This window comes from Ailuropoda melanoleuca, chromosome 3, assembly GCF_002007445.2.
Source record: "Ailuropoda melanoleuca isolate Jingjing chromosome 3, ASM200744v2, whole genome shotgun sequence".
In the NCBI taxonomy this organism is placed as follows: domain Eukaryota; kingdom Metazoa; phylum Chordata; class Mammalia; order Carnivora; family Ursidae; genus Ailuropoda; species Ailuropoda melanoleuca.
In genome coordinates, this window is record NC_048220.1 from 90,490,947 (window position 1) to 90,515,755 (window position 24,809).

The following is a 24,809-nucleotide window of genomic DNA, read 5'->3' on the forward strand; positions in this document are numbered from 1 at the left end:
CTCACCCTCTTTCCACTGTCCACACTTGCTCTCTGGCCACACCAGAATGGTTACAGGTAAGTGAAATCATGCCTGTCCCCACTCCATACCCCGAGGCCAAATTCCTTTGGCAATGGAGTCCAGGCAGTTGACTAGAGCAGGACAGTGGCCAGATGTGTGGTTCTGGCATCAGTGAAGCTAGCGTTCACATCTCGCCTCCATAAAAGCTGGCTTCACCAAACTCAGCCCCCCTGAGTCTCAGGTTCCTCATAGATCACGGCACCTATCCCCAGGGTTGTCAGAGGGATTAAAGGAAATCACCCATATAAAGCTCTCAGCAGACTGCCTAAACACAGTAAATGCTCGGTCATTACTTCCGACCTCACTGAACAGGAGGGCATATAGGCAGTGATGAGCAGTTTCTAAATTAATCTATGGCAGGAGTATGAACCTGGGGTCCAAGAGCCCCCTGAAATTATGTGCCAAAAACTGTATTTGCACTTTTCTTCAGGAAGCATCTTTAACCTTTGTCAGATTCTCATAAGGATCTGTGGCCTGAAGGAAGTTAAGATCTTTTGACTGTAGACCCAACTTCCTACAATATAAATTATTTCTGAAATAACAGGATTAGCAAATGTTCCTCAAATCATGAGAGAAGTTGCTGAGTCCTCTCAACATGGCCTCTTAGCCACGTGGGCCTTCAGGACTAATCGCATGGCCCCAGAAACTGTGCCCACAGAGCTCCCAGGTGGTTCCTGGAAGAAGGTCTGAACATACACCACCAAATGAGCAGGAATTAGGCTTCAAGAACCTTCTCTGGCAGGGCCAGTTCAAACAACCCATTCTTCCTCGGAGAACAATCAGCATATTTGTTTTTGCATACCACTAAGTTAAATACACAAGGAATGCTGGCCCTTTGCTGGGAGCTCCCAGAAGCACCCAGAGTTATTCTGCTAAAGGAACACTGCTCCAAGGGGCGGTGGAGGCCACAGCACCTGATTCTGTAGGCCAGCCTTGCCTCAGGAGGAGCCTGTGGTGCTGTTGGAGCCTTTGGCCCAGTAGGCAGGGCCCATGCTGCCCACTGGACCCTCTCTGGTTGTTGGGACAACCATCTTCAGGAATTTCGGCCTCCCAGTCTTGCCCTGGGTGAGGAGGGAAGAGAGTTGGCAAGGCTGGCTGCCTGGCTGCTCTTCCAACCCGCTGGTGAAAGGGGAAGCGGAAAACTGGATTCCCTACCCCCAGCAGCCTCCATGCCGGACAGCACACAAAACAGCTCAGCCCCAGAGGGAGGAATGTGCCAAGACATTCTTCAGGGTTGGTAACCCGAGACGCTATTTTGTTCTTCGTGGCTAAGAAATAACTTTTCTGACTGAAGGACCGTTTGACTTACTTTTAAATTCAAGGGACTGGGTGGGCATCTCCTTGATTCAGGTAAGGAAAAAGCCAAGACAAATGCAAACACACACACACACACACACACACACACACACACACACACGCTTAAGGAGTAGAATTTTTTTTTTTATGTGATCTTTTGTTTAAGAGCATTAATTAGTTGCAGAGATGTAACTACCTTGGCAGAATTTATCTCCCCCACCCTGCCACCACAAAGACGTCTGGTACTTTTTCGCTTTATTTTTTTTCCTCTTCCTTGTTACAATCTCTCCTCCCCTTCTGCCATGGGGTCAGGAGGGGTAAGGTGAGGCCGAGGAGTCTGAAATCATATCTGAGACCTGGCAGGGTCCTGCGAACATCTCATCAACTGTCTTCTCTCACCAATGAAGCACTTACTTGTACATCAGAGAGGTCAAGCGATTTACCGGAGGCCACCCAGATAAGACTATAAGACAGAAATCCCAAACAAGGTGTGGAGAGAAATTCCAGAGAGCCACAAGTGGATGCCCTCTGCTGAGCTCTTTCTCCAAATTTTCAGTTAGCCCACCATAACAGTGACCCCGAGTTGCGCTAGGAACACCTCAGCGCTCCAAACTCCAGGGCCCCCACCAACCCACTGTGGGTGGAATGACCAGGAGGTATGAAGATACATTAAAACCAATGACTTGCAAGGTGAAGAAAGTGAGTGGCTCAGTTAAATGTCACTGTGTTTTTAATTCCTCTCCAATGCTTGCCAATCTGCCTAAAAACAAAGGCTGGGCATACCTGTTGCTGGGATATGGGCAAGCTACAGTACAGAGCTAAAATATAATGGTGCTAGGTTGGTTTTCTGTTTCCCCTCTACCGTTTCTTTCAGGATCCTTTCTATTTTTGACAACAGATATTACTAGTTTCCCATTTGTGAAAGTGGTTCAAAATTTTTCTAATTGAGTTGATTTAAAGTCAAGTATTAAGTAAGCCACAATACAAGTCCATTTAGCACAAAATCATGGTGGTGGTTCACGTGATACTAAAATTTGAAAAATAATGCTCTAGCCAAGTCAGTTTTCCACTTGCCCTCAACAAGGGGTAAAAAAAAAAATTACCGTTGTTTGAGAAGCTTTCTATAGCTGTATTATCCTCTCAGAGCCCCAGAGAAGTCCCTAGATTCATGACCTAGGGTGAATTAGCAGCGCTGGGTGTGGGGCTGTCCTAGTCCTCCAACATCCAACTGCTGACAGCACACTGGCCTCAGTAAGCTGCAGGGACCAAAACCAGGCAGGATAGAGAAGACTGAACTTGAGTCTGTTCTAGAAGAGAACAAGGGGCTGCCCCGTTTGCCAACATGACAACAGTGTCCCTGGGACAGATGATCCTGAGTGGCGTGGGAAAAGAAAGTGAGTCAGGACAGGGCTGGAGGTTAGAACTTCAGACCTGGTGAAGAATCTGGCATATGGTGAGTGGTGGAAAGATCAAGATATTCAAGCAGATCACACCTCTGAGCCTCATATTTTCTCTTAGGTTTGAAAATAAGAGCTGGGCATCTGATCATCAACTTTTGGAGTTCTTCTATTACTCCTTCCCTTCCAAGCAAACCATTAATCTGACAAACAGGGAACCTGGGGCTCAGAGGTTAAAGCAGCTTGCTCATGGGATGCTTTCTCTAGCATTAAAAATTTCTATTCCAAGGCCACCTGGCTGGCTCAGTCAGTAGAGCGCGAGAATCTTGATCTCGGGGTGTTGAGTTCAAGCCCCACACTGGGTGTAGAGCTTTTTTTTAAAATCTCTCTTCCAGATTACATTAATGAGACAGACACCCAGCATGGTACTAATAATAAAGTAACCGCCCAATAAATGTTAAATGAATGAACTTAGAGTGTTCCCAGAAACTACTGGGAATCTCAACTCAAATTTCCTTTCTGCCTCTTCTTTTAAACCCTCACCTTGCTACACATCCCATCTTGAACCTCTGGGACCTCCATCCCAACCCTCCAAGATGAAGGGTCCAAAACTTCACCTCTACTGCTTTACAGGCACCTGACACCCAAGGTCACACTGACCGGGTGAAAATTCCACATTCCTAAGACACTCTGACCACAGACCAAGACAACAAGGACAACAAAGCAATCTCAGAAGGTGGTCATCTTCCCTCCCCCCCCCCCCCCCCGGGATATACATGGAGATGATGTGTGTAAAGAAATGCCAAGCAATCAAAGCCGGGAGAAAGTCTGGAAGCTAAGAGCCACACCAGTTATCTCAGACTCCACCTGCCTCAGAAAAGGAAAAAAAAAAAAAAAAAATCCCGTGCTACAGTTGGCTTGGTGCCCACCAAGGTCAGGACGCGCTTGGTGCAGGGCTGAGGAGCCCCGGCCCCCAGAGGAAGATAGGGAGGAGAACCAGGTGATGCGCTGGGCTTTGCGGGAGGCCTCTCACCTCCATCTATATCCTAACAGCTTCCAAGTTGCTGTAAGATTCCTGGAGAACCAGTCTTCCCCATCAGCCCTCCCCCGCTCCTTCCTTTCCTTCCCACTCCCGGCCTCCAGGCTCCCTGGCTGTTCTAAGCTCTTCTCAGAGCCTCCCAGGCACCTGTCAAAAACCACACTCCAGGCTGCCTTGCCCTCCACCTAGTGTCCTTCCTCCAGCAGTTTCCCACTGAATCCTGGGTCCCTACCACCCCCTCCAAACCAGATGCTTCCCCATCTCCCGCCCCCCACATGCTGGGGAAAGCCTCCCCGGGAAGCCCCAGAATCACACTGCTAGGTTGCTCCCCAGCCCCCGCCCGACCTCTTCCTAAAGGGGCGGGGGGGGGCGGGGCTAGAGCTTAAGGTCAAAACTCTGGGCAGGTGCCGGCTGGGGCCTAAGTCCTCCATCGGGGATGGCGATGGGACTGCCTGGGCCAACCCACTGGCCGTCCTTTCCTCCCAGCAGCCCACCCGGGAAGAAGCTGCGGTCCAGACGACAAGGAGTTGGGGGGGCGGCAAACTGAAGAAAGCTCAAGAGACTCTCAGAGTTCCCTTGCACCCCCGGCCCAGTCCCGGCTGGTGGCCCCTGGAGCACGAGGGGGGCCCAGGCCGGAACGGGAGGTGTGGGGGCTCCCCCGGGTCCTACCTGTCCCGCGGGTCGATCCAGCTGGTGGTGCGGCTCGTGTGATCTATGTAGTAAACCTTGCCGTCGAAGTCGCGCGCCTCCTCCCAGCCCTCCGGTAGGGGCAGCTCCGGCCGGGGCATCTTCCCGAGCGCGGCTCGCGCTCCCCCATGCAGCTCCCGGCCGCGGCGGGGGCCCCCGGCTCAGCGGCTCTGGCCGGCCGTACTCAGCCCGGGCGGCCGCCGAGGCACCATGATGGGGTACGCGCCCGGCCGGCGGGGCAGAGCAAGCCAAGCGCAGCTGCCGCCTGCCCTCCTCCGCCGCGCGGCGCGCTGCGCCCTCCACGCCGCCGCCTGCAACCGCCGCCTCCTCCTCTTCCTCCCCCTGGCCGGGCGCCGTCGCCCCTCTCCGCTGCGGCGTTCTGCACTCGCTCGCTTTGCGACTTCTGCCTCCGCCAGGTGCGGCTCCCGCCGGGGGGGGGACCAGGTAACCGCGCTGCCCCGGAAACGGGAGGCGGAGCGCTGGGCGCCTGGGTTCCCGGGTCCCCTCCCCGCGCCCAGCGCTGCGAGGGCGGGTCCTAAGACCCAAGACGCGCCCCCTCGTGGGACAGTCCCAACCGCCGGCCGCCCCTACACCGCCCCTGCCCTGGGAAAGGGAGACCGCCCCTTACCTGGGTCCGGGACGCGGACTGGAGTCCCAGGTGGCTGGAGCAAGAGCCGCTACGCCCCTGCTTTCCAACGCTCCTGGCTCTGCACCTCGCGTCTAAGGTTCTTGGTACAGGTGGCCCCAAATCTTACAACTCCCCACTTCTCTTTTACGTAGAATCAGGAGTCAGGCAAGAAGTGGTTAAATGGAAACATTCTTGCGATTCAGGGAACATAAGTTTTCCTGGATCTCTGATCCCTTCCCCCAACACACGCACCATCTGTCTCCCTCTCATTCCATTCTTCTCCCCATGTTGTTTCACCATCCCCCCACCCCCGTATTTGCTAATGTAGCTGGCTCTCCTCTGGGTCCCTAAAATTAGGAGTACATACTATGAACCCCCTCCCCCCAGGACGACTTCCAAGGGGGGTCAGGGGAAGCATTTTATAAAGTAATAGTAATGATGGTCTTGTTAGCTAAATTGAGTACTTAGCCTGTCCCAGGCTGTGGGCTAGCAGCTTCACATGCGGTCCTGTCCTGTGGTACTTTGAGGTAGGTATGTTATGGATTTGGGGGAAGAAGAAAGCAAAGCAAAATTCCATTTTGGAAAAAATTTAGAAATTTTAAAATTTCTTGAGAAATTAAAAATATGTAATTATATATAAAAAAGTGGCACGACTGAGTTAAGGATCAGCGGCCTTGTCTGTGTTTTCTGAATGTGTGTTTAACCATTTTTGCCCTGGATATGTGGCAGGAAGCTGGCCTGGAGGAATGGAGCCCAGTGCAGCGTGTCCTCTGAGCCCCCCAGTCTCCCAGAGGAGCCAGCATCCTGTGCTGTATGGGCCACAGTGTGCTGAGCAAGGGAAGGAATCCCATGTTTGTGGGCTCATTTTCTCTTAATAGATAAGACCCACCATGGCAGTTCCTTACCTCCAAAAGCCTTCTCCAAAGTCAGTTACTTCCCTGAGGCCAGACCTGGGGCTCGGTGTTTAGCCCTCCCTACCCTCCTTCATTCCATAAATGCCATAAACAGAAGTCCAGATTCATGGGCCTCAGACTGGCCTGCAACACCCAAAAGTAGGAGTTCCCCATCCTTCTAAGGGGGATTCGCATAGCCCTCTTCACTTCCTCTGCTTGGACCAAGCTTTCACAATATAAAAACCTATTATTGATTAGAGCAATAGCTCAAAAGCAAAGCCAACATGGTGCTAGGTGCTTCACACACATGATCTCATACAATCCTTATGGCAACCCTCTGGAGTAGGGGACACTTATACCCATTTTACTGATGAGAAAACTGAGGCTCTAAGGTGCTTTATTATTGGCCAGGGATATAGAATCAAAAGTAGACTCAGGTCTGTTTGACTCCAGCACTTAACTATTAACCAACACTTTATTTTCTTTAATCATGCTTCAATTCCTGGACCTACCCATGGTCTGGATCTGGAATATTATGGATGCTGATGGATGCTTGTCTCTGTTGATGCTTGCTTGGTAAGTATTCCTCTAAGAAGCAAGAGCTCTGGAATCAGTCTGTTTGGGGGCAGGTTTGTGTATGACTCGTGTGACCATGAGTAACTTGCTTAACCAAAGTCTCAAGTCTTAGGGCTGAAAAACATCACATAGATTCCATAGGGCTTGTTTTAATGGCTATAGGAGATGAGAAATGTAGAGGGCTTGGCTCTCAGGGGTAAGTCATCGTCTCAGGGGCCCCACTGTGGTAGATATGGAGTGCTGTGCCTGGCAGAAAGCATGCCTCTATGAAATGTGAATGAATGAAGTATTTTCTGTTCCAAACACAAACCCGTGGTGTCCTTTCCCTTCCTGAAAATCGTGCATGGTTGCTTGTGACAATCTTCCCAACTGCTGATTTCCTTTTTGTCTTCTCTTGCAACCCAGCCTTCTCACTGGTTGGTGTCGGTTGTGAAGGGAAACACATTGTAGACCTCCAAATCCAGCTTGCTTTTTAGCCCAGGTGCCCAAGCCCTGGCATTTTCCAAATGTGCTGTTCCTTTGGACTTTTAAACGTGAACAAGGGAGCAGGAAAGAGAGACTACAAAGGAATTAACTCCTTAAAGCCGTTGTCTGCTTCTGAATCCTTTCTACCTCCATCAACCCCCCCCCGCCCCCCCCACCCAACAAAAGAATCCTAGGTTATCTCCCAGAAGCTGCAAGCAGGGTGAGGTAATAAAACAGATGACTGCCTGCCCCATGTGATGGCGGGTGAATCATCCCCAGGCATTCTCCGAGGCTGAGGACAAACGTGAAAGGGATTAAAGGTAAAACCAGCTCAGCCACGCGATAGGGCGAGCTGGACATTATTCCACAGGTGACTGAACTGCAGGAATGTGACCTGAAGACAAGAAGCCCAGCCTCTCCCGGCCTTCCTCCTGGGGCCGTGTCTGGCTGCCCGTGAGCTGAGTTGGAGGCATGGCTGGTCCCGGAGCTGAGCAGAAGTGACCATAGGACAAGCCTTTTCTCATTTGCTTCCTTTTTTTTTTTTTTTTTAAGATTTTATTTATTTATTTGACAGACAGCCAGCAAGAGAGGGAACACAAGCAGGGGGAGTGGGAGAGGAAGAAGCAGGCTTCCAGCAGAGGAGCCTGATGTGGGGCTCGATCCCGCAACGTCAGGATCACACCCCTGAGCTGAAGGCAGACGCTTAACGACTGCGCCACCCAGGTGCCCCCTCATTTGCTTTCACATCCAGGGGGCCCATAGGAGACACCTGAGCCTGGGACAGGCTGTCTTGCTTTTAAAAGAAACGCCCACTTAAATCCTTTCCCCCATTGCATGAGCAAAGAAGAAAGGCCAGTTTGCACACATGTGTTTCAGAGAATTTTAGAGTGGCAGGGTAACATATTTCATGTAGATGGTAAGGAGGAGAAATTAAGCTTTAAAAAAAAAGGAACAGACATGTCAGCAGTAGTTTCTTGTTCGCTTCTATAGTCTTCAAGGAAATGGAGGCTGTGAAGACCTCTGCTAAGATTTTTCTTCCGACTCCATGCCTGTACCTCCCCACCCTGTGCTGTCCCTCCCACACATCTCAGAGAAAGCACATGGTTCCATTTCTGTGATGGAGCCCAGAATGTCCTTTTTCTATAGCCATGCAGTATTTGAGGTTCATAATTGGACCCGTGGACTGTTCTTTTCAATGATGGGAAAACATGTCCTAAGCCAGAGAAAATGAGGATGGGAGAAACCTTGGCATTTTGAGAGCCAAGGCAGAAGAGAGGGCTTTTTCATTTATTTCTGGGTCCTCAGTGTTTAATACGGTGCTTGAAAATAAATCGAAGTCTGGCACAGCCTACTCACTTTACAAGTAGATGGAGTGTCTATGACTAATGATTCATTGCCCTGGTTCTTACTAGTCCCATTTTACAGATGTGTAAAGAAGTGAAGTGACTTTCCTACAGTGACATAGTAAATAAGAGAGCCAAGATTCCAACTCCGCTCTTTCCAGGAAGTAGGTTTTGGCTTCTGAATTCACAGCTATATGGGCTCTAGAATGCCAATGAAGGAGGAACTTCAAGACTCAGAGGAATGTCCAGGAGATTATCTTGAACTCCTGCTTTCATTTGGATTGCTTATCTACTTGGAGTGGTTAGAGGTGGGAGGGGGCATGCTGAGGTCACAGCTGAGTTTACAATGAGAGGGCAGGGCAGAGGTAGGGGTTCTGACTTCTAAGCAGAAAAGAGACAACCTGATTCTTGACCTCCACCAATGCTGTCAACAAGACCCACCTGGAGGGGTTGGTATCGGGGGTTTAATAGGCTCAGCTTTCTCCATAGAAAGAGGAGCACTTTTCTCCCTATGCTGCTCAGCTCCACCCCCCCCCCCACCATTTTCCTCCCTTGCTCGTTCATGTATTAACTGAGCTGGATTTCTTCTGGACAGGAGGCTACCCCAGGGCTGGCAAGAGAGGTTTTGATTCTCCCATCCAAGACTCTTCTTGGGTACTGGGGGCTGGGAACTGTTGAGTCTTTCACCCGGGGATGAGGAAATGAATTATGCACCGAAGAAGGAGGTGGAGAAGAAATCTCAGTTTCAAGGGTGGGGGTGAGGAGAGGAGAAAGAAAGTGTGAGCGGAGGGGGGAGTTCCTGCAGAGCAGTGCTCTCCTCTACCCCCATCCCAGCAGCAGAAGAGGAGCCCTGGTGGGAAATAGGGGTGGGGGTGCCAGTGCGGTACCCAGCAGGCTGGCTGAAAGAAGCCTCTTTCTGGTATTTATAGAGCTTGCATCGCCATGGTACCCAGGCTCTGAAATAAAACTCCAGCCCAACTGCTTAGAGACGGGTGGAATGAAAGGCTCTTTACCTGTCCATTGCTCGCGGTTTGATACCTCATTCTCTGAATTTTAGATGAGCAGTCCCCCTGAATTTTGTAAGAGAGCAGCAAGAAGAGGGTAGGTTGGGGCTTATACCCAGATAAGTTGCCTTAGCAGGGGGGCTGGGTGGAGCAGTGGAAAATACATGGGGTGGGGGTGGAGAGAAGCCCGTGCACGAAACCTGACTCCGCATCTTGGCCAGTGTGTGACTTTCAGCCTGAGACTCTGCCTCCTGAAGCCTCAGTTTCCCCATTTGTAAAAGGAGACCAACAATACCCAGCTAACTGTCAGCATGTGACAACTAAATGAGATGCTGTAGGGGAAGTGTAGGCTCAGCCCTTGAGACATGGGGTTCTCTTAAAGGTGGGTCTCTGTATACCAGACCATGGGTGTACACTCGGGATGCACGGTGGTTTTGGGTCTCATGGAGCTTAAGTTTAGCAGTGAAGATATACACTCTACAGGTCAGCAAATGAAATAATTGCATATTGTGGTCAATAACAAGATGGGAACAAATGGTGCTATGATAAAATTTCATAGAAGGGATTGGTAGAAAATCTGCTTTAGGCAGGGATGGAGGAGAAAGCCCTTCTGAGGAAGTGACATTTATGCAGAAAAGCTGAGTTAGCCAGCAATGGGAAGAGGCTAGGAATGTGCATTCCAGGCTATGGGAGCAGCAGGGAGAAAGACCCCTGAAGAGTTGGTGTGTTCAACACACCAAGAGAGCCCTGTTTCCATCCCACTGAAAACCACAGATTGTTTCCACGAGGTGAATCCAAGCTAGGAGGTGGTCACCCTGAAATCCTGCAAGGTTCTCTGACCCCATGGCTTCCTGCACTGCCCTTGACACCTGATCCAGGCTGAACAGAGACCTTTCTCACCAGCCCTGATTACTCAGCCACGGTAAGTAGCCATTAAAGGTCTGAGACAGCCTAGTAAAATCGGATACTTTGTTTACTGGGTCTTTAGTTTTCAGAAGCTTAATTGTGGGGGTGCCTGGGTGGCTCAGGCAGTTAAGCGGTTGCCTTTGGCTCATGTCATGATCTCAGGGTCCTGGGATTAAGCCCTGCATCAGGACCCCTGTTCAGCAGGGAGTCTGCTTCCCCTTCTCCCTCTGACCCTCCTGCCTGGTTGAGCTCTCTCTCTGTGTCTCAAATAAATAAAATCTTAAAAGAAGAAGAAGGAGAAGGAGAAGCAGCAGCTTAATTGTGTGTCTTGGCATGGATTTCTTCGGGTTCGTCTTCTTTGGGGTTTACTAAGCTTCTTGAATTTGCAGTTTGATGATTCCTGTCAAAGTCAGGAACTTTTTAGCCATTATTTCGGATTCCTTTTACAGTCCCACCTTTTCTCCTCTCTTTCTGGGACTCCCATCTTTTACTATAGTTCCTCAGGTCCCTGGGACTCTGTTCTCTCCCCCACCTCATCAGTCTATTTTCTCTCTGTTGTTCAGATTAGACCATGTCTATTGTTCTCTTTTCCACATCACTGAGTCTTGCCTCTGTCCCCTTCCTTCTGCTCTTGAACCCAGCCTCTGAGCTTTGCATTTTAATTACCTTTTTAAAGATTTTGTTTATTTGTTTGAGAGAGAGAGAGAGCATAAGCAGGGGGAGCAGCAGAGCGAAAGGGAGAGGTGGCCTCCCTGATCAACAGGGAGGGGCTTGATGCAGGGCTTGATCCCAGGACCCTGGGATCCTGACCCAAACTGAAGGCAGTCACTTATTGACTGAGCCACCCAGGCGCCCCCATTTTAGTTGTTAAAATTTTCAGTTCAAATCTTTCCATTTGGTTCTCCATTATATCCTTTCTTTGCTGAGGCTTTCTGTTTTTTCATTTTGTGTCAACTGTATTTATCATTACTCATTGAAGCATTTTTATTGTGCCGGCTTTAAAATTTTTGCCAGAAATTCTAACGTCTGCATCATTTTAGTGTTGGTATCTATTGATAGTCTTTTTTTTCGTTCAGTTTGAAATCTCCCTGATTCTTGCTATGATGAATGATATTTATTTATTTAAAGTAGGCTCCATGCCCAGCATGGGGCTTGAACTCAAGACCCAGAGATTGCAAGGCACATGCTGCACTGACTGAGCCAGCCAGGCACCCTAATGAGTGATCTTTTCTTTTCTTTTCTTTTCTTTTCTTTTCTTTTCTTTTCTTTTTTTCTTTTCTTTCCCAGGGCATTTTTCTATTATGTTCTGAGACTCTGGAGCTTATGTAAACTGGTTTTAGCGGGCTTTCTCTGATACCATTCCAGCAGGGGTGGGGGATGGTTGCGGGGGGTGGGGAGATATGGCACCCTGTTACTGCCAGGTGGAGGTGGAAGTCCAAATTCCCACTTGGTCTTGTTGACACCTGGGGGGTACCCTTTGGCCTTCTCTGACACAATCCTAGGAGGGTGCTGGGGCTCTTCATGAAAGCCTCTTAAAGGTAGAAATTTAGGGTCCCTACTTGGCCTTTGTTAGTGTGACTGAAAGTGGGGCCACAGTTTTGTTTTTGTTTTTTGTTTTTTTGTGTGTGGTATTTAGCTAGAGTAAGATGGTTATTGTCTAAGAAAGTTCTGTGTGCTAGTCTGCCCCTTTTCTGATCCTCTGGCTGACTTCTGTTGAACATTTTTTGTCTGGACCCATTGATGTTTCTGAGTTTTCAGTTTCTCTAGCACTCAGTCTGGGATATGTGAAGCAAAAAGAAAATCCAGGGAACTCTTGTCATTCCTCAGGTCCTGAGGTCCCTAACCATCTGTCTTCTTTTCTGCACTTTGGGTCTTCTTACATTTGTTTTCTGTATAATGTCCAAAGATCTTGGTTTTACTGAGCAGAAGGAATAGGGAAGAGTATGCCTATTCCATTTTTCTGGAAGCAGAAGTTCATGGCTTACTCCCGCCAAGAAAACTCAGTGTGTCTAAGCTGGAATTCACCCCTTTTTTCAAGTTAGTCTCCTTCCCTGTTCCTCCTCCCCTCTCCTCCTCCCCTCTTCCTCCTCCCTTTTCCTCCTCCCTCTCCCATGTTCCTATCTCCATTCACGTTCCCTACAGTTATCTAAGTAGGAAACTGAGGATTCTGCTCTGCGTTCATAGCCTTCCATACTCTCTTCCTTCTTTTTGACCTAAGCCCTAGCTCAGGCCCTTTTGTCTGATTCTTGTTATTTGAATGGTGTCTTAACTGATCTCATGACTTGGATTCTCACCAATCTTTGCCCTTCCAGAATACCCCCTAATGTTTCCAAAGTGAGAGTCCACAGGTGCATTCTTCAGAGTTAAACTGAAATATAGGCAAATACATTTGGAAAATGTTGGCTTTAATTAAGCAAAGAGATTTCTTCACTGTAGGACTTCTCAGAGCTTTCAGCGTACCCACATCCACAGTGAGTAGCCAAGAAAACAGTATAGAATACTGCCTAACCTTATTTGACTAAAATATACTTTTTCTTCCTGAGGCATCTCTGGAAAACAATGATCTAAAACAGGTTGGCAAATGTTTTCTATAAAGAACAGATAATAAATATTTTCGGGTTTGCAAGCCATATGGTCTCTGTTTGAAACTACTCACCTCTTCTGTTATAGTGGAAAGCAGCCATGGACAATATGTAAATCAGTGGCTGTGTGCCAATAAAACTTTATTTGCTAAACAGACCTCTGGCCCACAGGCTTTAGTTTATCCACCCCTGTTCTAAAACATTATTTTAATTGCAAAGACCTGGGTGTCATCCTAGACTTCTCCCTTTTCTCTATCCCCTATGTACATTCTATCTTCAAGAGCCTTGGATCCTATCTCCAAAGTATGTGTCTGTTGCTGTCTCCATCTACACTTGTGTTACTTTTTTTTTTTTTTAAGTAGGCTCCATGCTGGGCATGGGGCCCAATGTGGGGCTTAAACTCACGACCCTGAGATCAAGATGTGAGCTGAGATCAAGAGTTGGATGCTTAACCTGTTGAGCCAGCTGGGTACCCCTCCACCTGTGCTACTTTAGACGCAGGCCACCATTGCTGGCACCACATACAGCCTCCCAACTGGCCTCCTCTGCCCGCGTATGCGATCACGCTGTAGAACGTGCCAGAACACCTTATGTTAACTCCTCGATGGCTCTTCACTGGTCTGAAGATGAAGTCCCAGCAACTTAGTGCATGTTGTAAGGTCTGGTCTGGCTGCCCTGGTACGCTCTTCCAGTCTCGATACCGTGCCTCCCGTCCCCACGCTGCATGACGGAGCTTGAGTATGTGGCTTGCACACATGCTCACCAGGCTATTTCTCTGTTCAAAATGCTCTTCCTTTGTCTTCAGCTGGTAGCTTACATGTGCCTTCTTTCCTCACTGTCCAAGGTTGGGATATGTGTCCCTCCATCTACTTTATCCGTTAGCGATCTAGCCTCATTATTTTGGTTCTTTCTGTCCCTCCCCACACACTGTTTCTCCCAATCAGACCATAAACCCTGTGGGGACAGGTTTTTTTTTTTTTTTTCTCTTTTCTTCCCCACATCCCTGTGCCTAAAACAGGCCCAGCACGGATTGAGACGGGCATGTGCTAGAGGACACACCTGAACACCTAAGGCTCCCTGCCACCACCTTTTAACCATTCTTTCTCCTAGTAGGGAGCAGATGGCATTAATCTGTTGGAAGAATTAGGAACCCATATGCCCCTCTAAGAAATAATTTGCCCATCTGTGGTGAGGAATGAGAATGCAGCATCCAAGGGATCTTATGGAAGGTTTTTCTTTTTAGTTTGAGTCTGCAGGTTCTTTCTCAAAAGTCCTTATTTGAGAGCTCTCTAACTTTCTTTACAGAGTTCTATATCCATCAAATCAGGATGAAGAAGCCAAGTGCAATGATCCATGAGTGTATCCTGGAGGACTTAAAGCTACAAAGGACATCCTTGGGACAGTTGGGTAACTGTGAACCTGGACTGTATTTTAGACAATAGTATGTCAGTGTTGAGTATCTCACGAGTGGTCGCGGTACTATAGTTATGTCGGAGGGTAACCCTTGTTCTCCGGGGCAGAGATGGGAGCATTTAGGGTGGAGTGTCATGAGGTCTACAGCTTACTTTCAAATGATTTGGCACCATTTGAGCATTTCAGAGGGAGGGAGGGAAGGAGAGAGAACACAAACATGGCAAAAAATGTTCATCGATAAATAATATTGAAGGTATGGAATTTTATATTTTCTTCAACTTTCCTCTCACTTAGCACAGCATTTGGCATGGAATACACCTCAATAAATGTTGGCTGAACTGCAAGAACAACTACTAGTTGCCTAAAAGTGTGCCCTGAGTTGCTTAAGATGATCTATTGCCTTCCTATCTATGAACGTCTGATATTGGACTTTGAGCAGCTTTGTAACCGAAAACCAGCCAACAGTCCTCTCTCTTCTGCTGAGCAAACTGGTCTGAGCTCCAAATGTATTTCATATAGCTTAACATTTTTATAGTAAGTCTTTATAAAGGACAACAAACAAAGATAGGGAAGAATCTTGCCAATTGTATTCTAAATTAGGGAAAAGAAATTTGGGTTTGGATGTGACCGTGGGTCACAATTTCTGACCCAGAATAAGGCTGGAGACACTCTCTGGCTCATCTTCTCGGCCAGCTCCCTGGATGTCCCTCTCTGGCTCATCTTCTCGGCCAGCTCCCTGGATGTCCCTTTGAGAGCTCAGCTGCAGGTGGCATGCAGGCCCTCTGATGTCTACCCCCTGATCCAGCTCAGGGACCGACATCGCCTGGGAGGCTGAAGACTTGCACCTGCATGGGATTGGCAGGATCGGTGGGCAAGTGGAACCCCTTCCCTGGCCTCAATCTCTTGGTGTCTTATGTTCCATTTCATGGTGATCCAACGTAAGGTCCAGCCCAGAAAAGGAAACCCAGACATTTGGCAGCCCTTGAGGCCATGGGACAGGCCTTCAGAGACTGGCCTGCCCTGTGGCATGGCCATGGGCCAGAGGGTGGGATGAGCACAGGCAGATGATGGTTCACCTCCAAGGTGGCTCCGCTCTGTAACCAGCGAGTTCCCTGGGGGACAACAATGAGGCAATAATAATGACGATCATGGCGGCTAGCTAAGCACTTACCCTGTTCCAGGTAGTGAGCTGGCACTTCCCACATTCAGTACTCATTCTAGCCTCAAAATGTAAGGAAGCCAGGATTCAGACGCGGGCCTTCCTGACACGAAAATGCCTGCCGCGGCCTAGCTGGTGGACGTAAGTCGGCCCTCCTCGGGAATGCAGAAGGGTCCAGTGACACGTGGCATCTCGGTAAGGTTCTAGATGAACGTGAATGGTGAATGGTGTGACTGCTACTGTGAGGGCACGTGAATAAGAAACTCCTCCCTTCCTCAGGTGCACGTGCTTAGCTCCAGCACCTCAGAAGAGAAACTCATTTCCAATCGGCAGGTTAATAAGTAACATAGTTGCCCTTAAGAGGGCAAGGGTCACCAGGGTGCTATCAGTGAGTGCCTCGGCTGGGCAGGGGGATTACTGAGGGAGCCAGGAGGCAAATTCTGTCTCCGCTCGGAACCACCGGAGTGGACATGGCCCACGGCCTGCTGTGTGTTGAGCAGAGCCCTCCTGTCAGCAGGGAGGCCGGGCACTCCCCTTCGCCAGGTGGTGGGGAAGCTCTCCATCTGTGCGTCCTGGGGCTCGCATCACAAATGGGGCTTCTGAGCCAGAAAGCTGGCAAACAGGCCAGAGAGCCTTCTAGGAATGAATGAATGTGTTTTGTGAACTTCGAAGGGTCACGCACGAGTGACACGCGCTAGAGGCTAGCATTTGGTCGTGACCAGGAGCTGATCCCCAGCCTCATTCTTCAGCTTCACCTCTTGCACTAAAGGTGAGCTGGGCTGACTTCTTCCCATCTCAAGAACCGGGGCCTGGAATGTGGGCTGTGCGTTCGGGAGAGCATGTGTTTGGTGCCTGGAGGGACGGCGCGTGTGTGCGTCTGCACGCTCAGACCTCTGTGTAGCCAACAGAGCAGGTCCACCGTGTTGCCAAATCCAAACAGCAGGTGACGTTCGTTTGCCCCCTCGCTGTGCCCTTTACCAGAGACGCTGGCCTGGACACACGTGCACACACTTCACCTTGCTGCTGCCTCTACTCCCCCCGCCCTCCCATCATACAGCACCTAAAACCACCCCTGCAAACCACGCCATGCTGCACCTCTCCTGAGAGGTGAGAGCAGGTGGGGGTGTCTTAGGTTGAGTTCCCCTGGGAACGAGTCTGGGCTGGAGATCTGCACGCAGGCTGTGTTTTAGAGAGTGAACCAGGAACACCTGGGAGGGAATGAGGTCCCAGGGTTGGGCAGAGGCCGACGTCGAGCAGTGATGGCCCAGCGAGGATGGCCTCGGCCAATCCCCTTTCCAGCTCTGGAGCTGGGATAACTCCTCATCGGGGCACGGGGCACGCAGCCAGCTTTGTACCCCTGTATCCACCTGACCCAATGCTGGATGACCCTCCCCCCGCCCCCAGGGCATGTAACCTACCAGACCCTCCCTTCCGAGAGGGCAGGGGTGCAGGTGTTTTGAAGTGTCCGCAGGCAGCATTCCAGGGGGTGCGGTGCGGGAATGAGTGCTTGGGTCCCCCACAGAGGGGTCTGTGCCCACTGCGGGGGTGGTCCCCACTGTGCCCAAACAATATCATTGTGAGCTGGTTAAACACACCCTGAAAATTTGGAAGAACGTAGAAAATGTTCTCTTGCTGCTTCTACCACAGTTATTAAGTTTATAATGGTGCCAGGCCTGAGCTCCTGACCCTTGAATTTCAAAGTGCCCACATCCCTGAAGTCGACAGAGAAAGCTTTTTTTCAAAATTGTGGTTGACACAATGTTATATTAGTTTCTGATGTACGACGAGAAAGCTTTTAACTGGTGGCTCTCTTTCTCCTCCTCTTCTCCCAACGCCTCTTTGACATTTTTATTCTCTTTTGTTACCCCACGACCACAACCCCACCCCAGTCTCCTGGAAGTGTACTGCTTTCCACAATGTAGATATCCTCACTATGGCTCATTTCAGCCGCCAGGGTGATGTCACGAAACAGGGCTGAGAAGAGACCCACACAGCAGTTCCTGTGCTTCCCAAGTTCAGGCTGTGCGGAGCCTCAGGGAGAGGCAGGGTTTGAGGCCCCGAGGCAGTGGGGTGAGGTAAGGAAGGGCTGGCCTGCCTTCCCTCTGTTCTTAGGAGATCCTCCAGGCTCCACTTCACGGGCCGTGTGGCCAGCAGCATAGGGGCAGGACGGGGAGGAGGAAGTAAAAACTGACCCTGTCGTCCCAGGTCCTAGTACCCTCCCCCAAGTGCAGGGGGACGGTGCTCTCATGTGCAAAGGTCACCCTCAGGTGGCTGCTCCTTGCTGCAGAGAGAGCCTGCAGCGGCGCTGTCTCAGGAATGCTCAGTGTCTCCGCCTTCTTCTGAGCAGGGGCACCTCCTTGGGGACGCCTGGTGGGGGGGGTGGAGGGAGGATCTGGGAGGGGTGGGGCAACACAATCAATGCTTTCCTCCAGATGGGGCTCATGAACTCAGCTCCCGAGTAACTCCTGGGTGGTGAGCCCAGAAGAAGAGGAGAATCAGGACAGAGCTTTAATCGAGTTCCAGAACCCCCGGCTTGGGGGGCGTCCCTTAGATGAACATAAGCAAGTACTGGTAAATGTCTCCTTAGGGAGAATTACCCTGCCTAACGGTAGGGCAGAGGCTTCTCCTTTCCAAAGCCTGGGGGTCTGCGGTCAGGGAGGGAGGGGGGAGGAGGGAGTAGAGGGACAATGAGCTAGCACAGCAGCTCTCAACTGAGGGCGATTTTCCCCCTCCATAGGACTTTTGGCCTTGTCTGGAGACGTTCTGGGTTGTCAGAGCTAGGCAGGGAGCCTCTATGGGCATCTAGTGGGTGGAAGCCAGGGCTGCTGCTAAACACCCCACGTTGCCCAAGCCACACGCCAGCCCGCACCCCAGAGCCACTTGGCTCCAAATGTTACTGATGCCCGGACTGAGGAAGCCTGCACGTGAACAGAAGCTGGTCTGATGGGCAGAACGACCTCTCCTTACAGAACACGGTTGACACTGAGGGGAAGTCCTGCTCCCCATGCATTGAAGGAGGGAGGGAGGGAGAAAGTGAAGAAGTGGGGGACATCCAGTCCCCTATAAACAGTTCAGCCCAGGGAGAGGTTTTCCAGGCTGGTGTTGGAAAGAGGCTTCCTGTCTTCTTAGGGGAAGGGGAAGGCCCATGGTAGGTGGGAAAGAACCTGGGTGGGAATCCGTGAGGGGCTGGTTGCCTTTTTGGCTATTTAGATGTAATCTCTACGTTCCCAGTGCACTACTTACACACACGTCCATGTCCTTCCTCCCAAGTTCCCATCACGCCCTGTGCAGTTCTTTCCCCAGCTCTTCCATGTTGTATCGCTATTGTTTGTTTGCTTGTGTTCCTCACTAGTTACTGGATGGCTGTGTTCTATTTATCCTTGTATCTCCAGCACCTGGCTTTGTCAGCCAAACACCCAAGATGTGTCGGGCACTATTTGTCGGTAGAATGGGCAGGTGTGTGATTTCAGTAGATATCGTAGCAGCAGCTCCCATGTTTTTGTCTAGACCGTTGTTTTCTTTGGGGAACCACCCTTTCCCTCTCTTCATGGCCCTATTGGGACTGGGGCCCATTCAAGTTCTCCGTGAGTTAGAGGGAGAGTCTCTCCGCCATTTCCATGGGTGCCACAGGGATGGAGGTGAGGGGTTGCCAACAATCGTCTTTCCCACATGTGGAGAAAGCCCCCTGGGAATAAAGCCACACCCCAAGGGAAGCAGAACTAGAGGTGGAGCAAAGACATCTTTTGAGTCCTGGATCCAACCACATCTGAAGCCAGCCTGTTTCTGAACTTCCCAGTTTTTGCTTTGAGTTGGGCTTCTGTCACTTCGGCTCTCGTTTCCTGATTAATCTAGTGATACCACCTGGGGGCAGAGCCAGGCAGTGGTCATGGTCTCCACCGCCTCTAGCTCATGTGGTTGACTTACAGACCCCCGGCAGACGACTACTGGCCAGGGGCCCTGCCTTTGAATAAATTTCGCCGGTATTTCGCTACGATAGCAGGAAGATAAGGGGCTATGGGAGGAGTGGCCTGGGACTGCAACTAGCGGGTGGTAGACTGGGAACAGGAGGACTTCCAGGCACCTGGGAGGGGCCTGTTGTATTCTGTAGCCTCTGGTCACTTCAGCTTTCAAGCTCCTCATGGTCTCTCTGGAGGGGTGGCAAAGTTCAAATGCAATCAATTTGGGCAGAAGCGTTTATGAATGCATCAGTGCAAGGAGATTGCTTTCACTGCCACTGGAATTGGTTCAGATGGAGAAGGAGACCAGGGCGGGGAGCCACTGAAAGGATACAGAGAAGCAAGGGGGAGGGGGAGAGGGGGAAGGTGAAGGGGATGTTTCATGCAGGTGCCACCACCATGGAACACTAAGGATGGTGGGGAGCAAGAGGAGATTTCGTTCTGTTCTCCCCAGGCCTGGGGACCCTGCAGCCTTGGCGAGGGCTGTGGAGCTGGTTTAGGTGTTAGGTAGTCATATCCTATCTCTGTTACCCTCACAACTGAGAACCCAGATAAAGGACCCAAGCCAGACATTCCCCTCTCCTTTCTGGCAGGATGGCCACTGGGAAAGTTGTCCCTGCGAGGTTGCAGGGCTCCTACCCTCCAGGCCTGCTAGCAGAGCAAGGCCCTTTTCCTTTATGCGGCTTATGTGGTAGGAGGATGGGGGGCGGGCCGTGGAAGCTTGGCTCCACAGGTCAGGCTTCAGGACTGGGATGTGTGTACAGCCAGTCTCAGGGCAGGGGGCCCACCTCACAGGCTGAGAATAATAGTCACCGGGGACCGGTCAGTAGCCATCCCATGTGCTAGGCACTAGGCTGGGTGTTCGTTACAACAATCCTCAGATGGTATTGCACCCATTTTACAGGGGAGGAAACAGTCTTGGGAAGTTAAGAGTCCAGGCTTAGCTAGAAAGGAGAGCAGTGGGATTTAAAGTAGAGTTGTGTTTTTTTTTTTTTACTCTAAAGACCATGATTCAAAAATGTTCCGTTATTTTCCTTGAATAGTAGCTTACCATTCAATACACACTCGTTAAGTGCAAGGCACTGCGGAGTGCTTCGCACATAAAACAGCCTGGACCAGCCAGGTGCCTCTCTCCGAAGATTTAATGGGAAAGGCCGCCATCTAGTGGCCAAACTGCAAGCCCAGCATTTACCAGGAAGAAGTAACGGGGGAAGGTGGGGCTTTGGGAAACAGGCGAAGTCAGTGGGGAAGAGACCCCACCTGGCGCAGCCTTGCTTCTGAAGGGCTGCTGCACAGCCAGAGAGCCCGCTCTGGGCGTCAGAGGGGGTTCAGGCTGCCCAGCTGCCTCAGGATGGAAGGGGGAACTTGGGGGTGGTAGACCAGAACTATCCGGGAAAGTCCCAACTTGAGCCCCGCAGAGGATTCCTGAAGGTAAGCCTCCGCTAGACTTCTTACCCCTTCTCCGCGGTGTCGTGCCCTTTTACTAGAGTGAGGTGGGGAGCAGGGACGTTGGTGTAGCTGAGGCTTTCCCTGCACGGCGCCCCGGCAGCCTGCCCTCGGTGTTCTACCTTGTACGTATGCTGCCCCCACCTCTGAGAGAGTTCTACAACCTCGTCCAAATTTCTGGAATGGTGTCCTGAGGAGCTCTCCCTCTGTCCTCACCCTCGCACCCCAGTTTGGGCCCTCATCTGGGCTGCTACATTCCGGCTGTGGTGATCTCCCAGCCTCTGCTCTGTTGCCCCCCCTTTTTCTCCCCACCGTGCTAATCGAAGGATTTCCTAGTTGTGGAGGACCCCGCGTAGGCCCCTCATGCCCTCCAGGAGAACGTCCAGTTTCCTGGCCTGATTTTCATTCCTGCTCGTTCTCTCCGACGTGCCCGGTCCCAGGCCGAGCTTCTCCTGCATGGCTTCTTCTCAGCCCTGGCTACACATTCTCATCCCCTGGGGAGCTTCCAAGACTACCGGTTCCCAGAACCCAGGACCTGGAGATCGTGGGTGTATTTAGAAAGCCCCCAGATGGTTCTAATATGTAGCCGGCGGCGGCTCACGTGTAGCCACTGTTCCAGCCCTGCTGAACATCCCGCCAGCGACCTGCGTTTCCCCCCTCCCTCCTGCATGTAGCGCACACTTTCGTCTCAGGCCAGAGTGCCTTCTTCAGCTTTTCTCACTGGTATTCTCCCACCTGGGAAGGCTCAGCACAGACGCTCGTGGAGAGAACTTGCAGTCCTCTCCTCTGGGCTTCACATTTCCTGCATCACTTCTACGTGCCCTGGAGCCCTCTGTGTCCCATTGATGGGCTTGTCTCTCCTCACACCTTAGACTGTGAGAGCTTGACCACCATGGACTTATCTTTGTATGCCCAGCTTCTGACAGTGCCAGGGACAAAACTGTACTTGGAGATGGAACATTGACGGATGTCCCAGTGGGTGTCCTGCTCAGAGAGCCAGTCTTCATGTGGCTGAGACCTTCAACCTTCCAAATGTCGACCTTTCTGAAGAGTCCTTGAGGCTGTGAGCCAGAGTCTCACACTAGGAGGACCTGTTCATGTTCCCTAGGCCTGGGAGAGGGGAGGTGGCTGCACGGAGTGGGATTTGAGGGGAGGGCCTCCTCCATCCTCCCACCCCTGCATAAAAATCTCTCCCATATGACGGATGGCTCAGTCCTCAATTTCCATGCTTAGAAAACCTGTGCTTGGAGCAAAGATTTAAAAATAATAAAAACCAACATTTCCCGAGGACTTAGCATATGTCTGCGATACATGCAATTTCCCATTTAATCATCATGGCAGCCTTGTGTTTACCCGTCCTCACATATGGTGGAGGAAACAGAGGCTTTTGGACATTGAGTTACATACTGGAGACTGCTTGGGCTCACCAATTCCCAGCCTCCTCCTCCTCTGAGGGTCATAGACAACATTTTCTGGTCTCTTTTGCAGTAGGTGGGCCCATGGATATAGGAGAGTGGACGGCGGGGGGGGGGGCTAGGCCTTTTTGTCAGGTTGTGGTCCGTTATAAATAAAATAGTCACATACATGGTCTTGGATCTTTCTCCTTCAGCTCAGTGGAGAGGATGTCAAAGATTCTGAGGACCCAGAAGACCGAGCCACAGGATGAAAGGAGGCTGGGGGCTCTGAGTGACGGCATGAAGCAGAGCCATTCCCATACCTGACCCACAGAGGACGGCTATATGAGTAAGAATTCAAGTTTTCTGTGTTAACTTGTGTTGGGTTCATCTCCTGCAGCAGCTCTTGCTATGTACCCTACTTGATACACATAACCATCTCCAGCTCCCATGTTTATTGAGCGGTCCAGTTCGGGTTTGTTTCCAGGCAGGCTGACTTCAGAATACACTGCCTTTCCAGAATTCTGTAACAAGGTGCAAAAACCCTGGGAGAGGTCAGGCGTTCTGTCCTGTCATTCTAGGACTAGCTTGGGGAAAGGCAGGAAAGGATTTTTACCCTCTCTCCCCCTCCCATGTTATGGGTTCGTGTGTGTGTGTGTGTGTGTGTGTGTGTTTTGTGAGGGGTTGGACTGGGCTGGGTGTAGTAGGAAACTCATGAGTAATTCAGAGATGGTTGGCATAGAAGAGAGTTTCAGGTTCTAGTGCATTTCTGGCGACGTGGGACTCCCTGTGTGCCACACTGTGGGCCCACCCCTCTGGGTCTACCTGCCACCTAAGAGTCTGGTTGGGGCAGAGGAACTCTGGATTAAGTGAGCTCCGCACTGGCTTCTTGCTTGTGATGAACTCTGTTGTGTTTGGTCCCACTGGCTGCTTCTACCCAGGGAGACACAACACAGTGGTTAACCTCCTTGTAGCTCCTGCCGAATCAGGATTCAGGCTGGCCTGTGACCAGCTGGAGGCTATTCCGTGAGTGTGTATCCAAGTGGTCCTGACACCAAGGGCATTAAACAAGGCAGGTGGCAGCTGGACCAGAGCACAGGGGGGAACAGTCTCCTGCCTCCTGAAGGGAAGTGGACCAAACTCACTGTACTTGGCAAGGTGTTCATATGTGCTTCTGAGAGGGACCTTGTCTGAAACATTTTTGTTCTCCTGTTTGCTTTACTAAATCATAGCTGGCTCTATGATGCTAACAGGGCCCATGAGACCTGACACCCGGTGTAAAGCAGGCTAGGCTGACCTCTCCCTCTCTATCCTCTCTCCTGGGGAAGCCACCCCTGGCCTGGCTGCGTGACTGGGAAGGTGCCACTGGCTCGGAGCGCCGGAGGGGGTCTCCGTGATGTGCTAACTAGACTTCCTGGGGAGCATCTGAAATCAGCCACCGCTGGGCTTGAAGCTGATTCTACCGCTTACCAGCTTGGGGGTCCTTAGCTTCAGTCTCCTTGCCTGCGAAGTGAATGCTCCGAGGAGCTCGTCCTTGCAATCTAGCCCCTCAATTCACTTCCACTTCCTGCTGTAGTCCCCCAACGCCTCTGCCTCAGGCCAGTGGCCACCAGCCTTCTCTGTCGTCTCATGCAGGTGACCATGTCAGCTCCCTCGCCTATTCTCCACGCTGCATCCAGAGCACTGGTTTATGAAATTAAAAGAGGCTCCCTCTTGTCTTTAATTAAAACAAAAACAAAAACAAACAAAAAAGAAGGGAAAGAATCCCCCAGTCTTTAATCTGTGCATCTTCTGATTCCTGCCAACCTCTCCTGTGTTCCAGCCTGGCTTACCACCGGCCCTTTGCATATGCCGGCGCCCTGGGTCTGGAATGCATTCCTTTCTCTTCACCTGGTCAATGCTTACTTTCAGACCCCAGCAACGTCTGGGCCATTCTCAGTCTAGGTCACCTCTCCAGTTATGTGTTTCCATGGCTTTATACATCTTTTTTTTTAAAAAAATGTAAAATTGTCAGGTTTTTTTTTTTGATTCTTTATTTTCAACACCCTCTTGGCACTTAACATCCCTGCCATTTTCACTACTTAGTGTAACGCTTTGCTTATCTACATTCCTGACCCAGGTTTCAAGAGGTGAGGACCCACGTTGATGTCTACCCACCTCCTTTAACCCCAGAACTTAGCACAGGGCCTGGGATGTGACAAGCTCTCTGTATAATGCTGCTGCTGAATGAATGAAAGATGAGGGTTAAATGAAAATGTGTGCAGAGCACTTAGCACTGTTCTTGGCATTAGTTAGCATCAGTAAATGCTAGCTACTGATGATAATAATACTCAGTGGGCTTGATAGGGAAAAAACTCGCCCAAATCATAAGTGTTCTTACTTGGGTTGCCCCAAGTGTGCAAGTTTGGGGGTAGATTAATCTGGAAGAAAATACAGACATACACAGATACATGCACACCTCCCAGCGTGGGGAGAGCGCTTGCCCTCATTTCCTGCCAGCACCTCCCAGAAGTAGAATGTGGCCTCAGGGAGAAGCCTGGCCGTGCCCTGAGGGCTGGAGGGACC

At 50.7% G+C, this 24,809-nt stretch overlaps 1 protein-coding gene and 1 long non-coding RNA gene across 7 annotated transcripts in view; one reads left to right on the forward strand and one right to left on the reverse strand.

Annotated features, from left to right (window-relative positions):
• The window catches only part of WWC1 (WW and C2 domain containing 1), a 147,317-nt gene extending 142,625 nt beyond the window's left edge, over nucleotides 1-4,692 (reverse strand). For 5 of the 6 annotated variants that reach the window (XM_019799023.2, XM_034656760.1, XM_034656761.1 and 2 more), the window contains exon 1: nucleotides 4,462-4,692. In XM_019799023.2, coding sequence (XP_019654582.2) covers nucleotides 4,462-4,580 — 119 coding nt within the window. In that variant the 5' untranslated portion in view covers nucleotides 4,581-4,692. The remainder of the gene's footprint in view (nucleotides 1-4,461) is intronic. The other variant, XM_034656762.1, reaches the window with a different exon arrangement.
• A 4,393-nt stretch (nucleotides 4,693-9,085) lies between these two features.
• LOC117801403 lies at nucleotides 9,086-14,683 on the forward strand. The gene is made up of 3 exons (XR_004623897.1): nucleotides 9,086-9,485; nucleotides 10,163-10,310; nucleotides 14,182-14,683. It is a non-coding gene; the product is annotated as an uncharacterized LOC117801403 (long non-coding RNA).
• The last annotated feature ends 10,126 nt before the right edge of the window (nucleotides 14,684-24,809 follow it).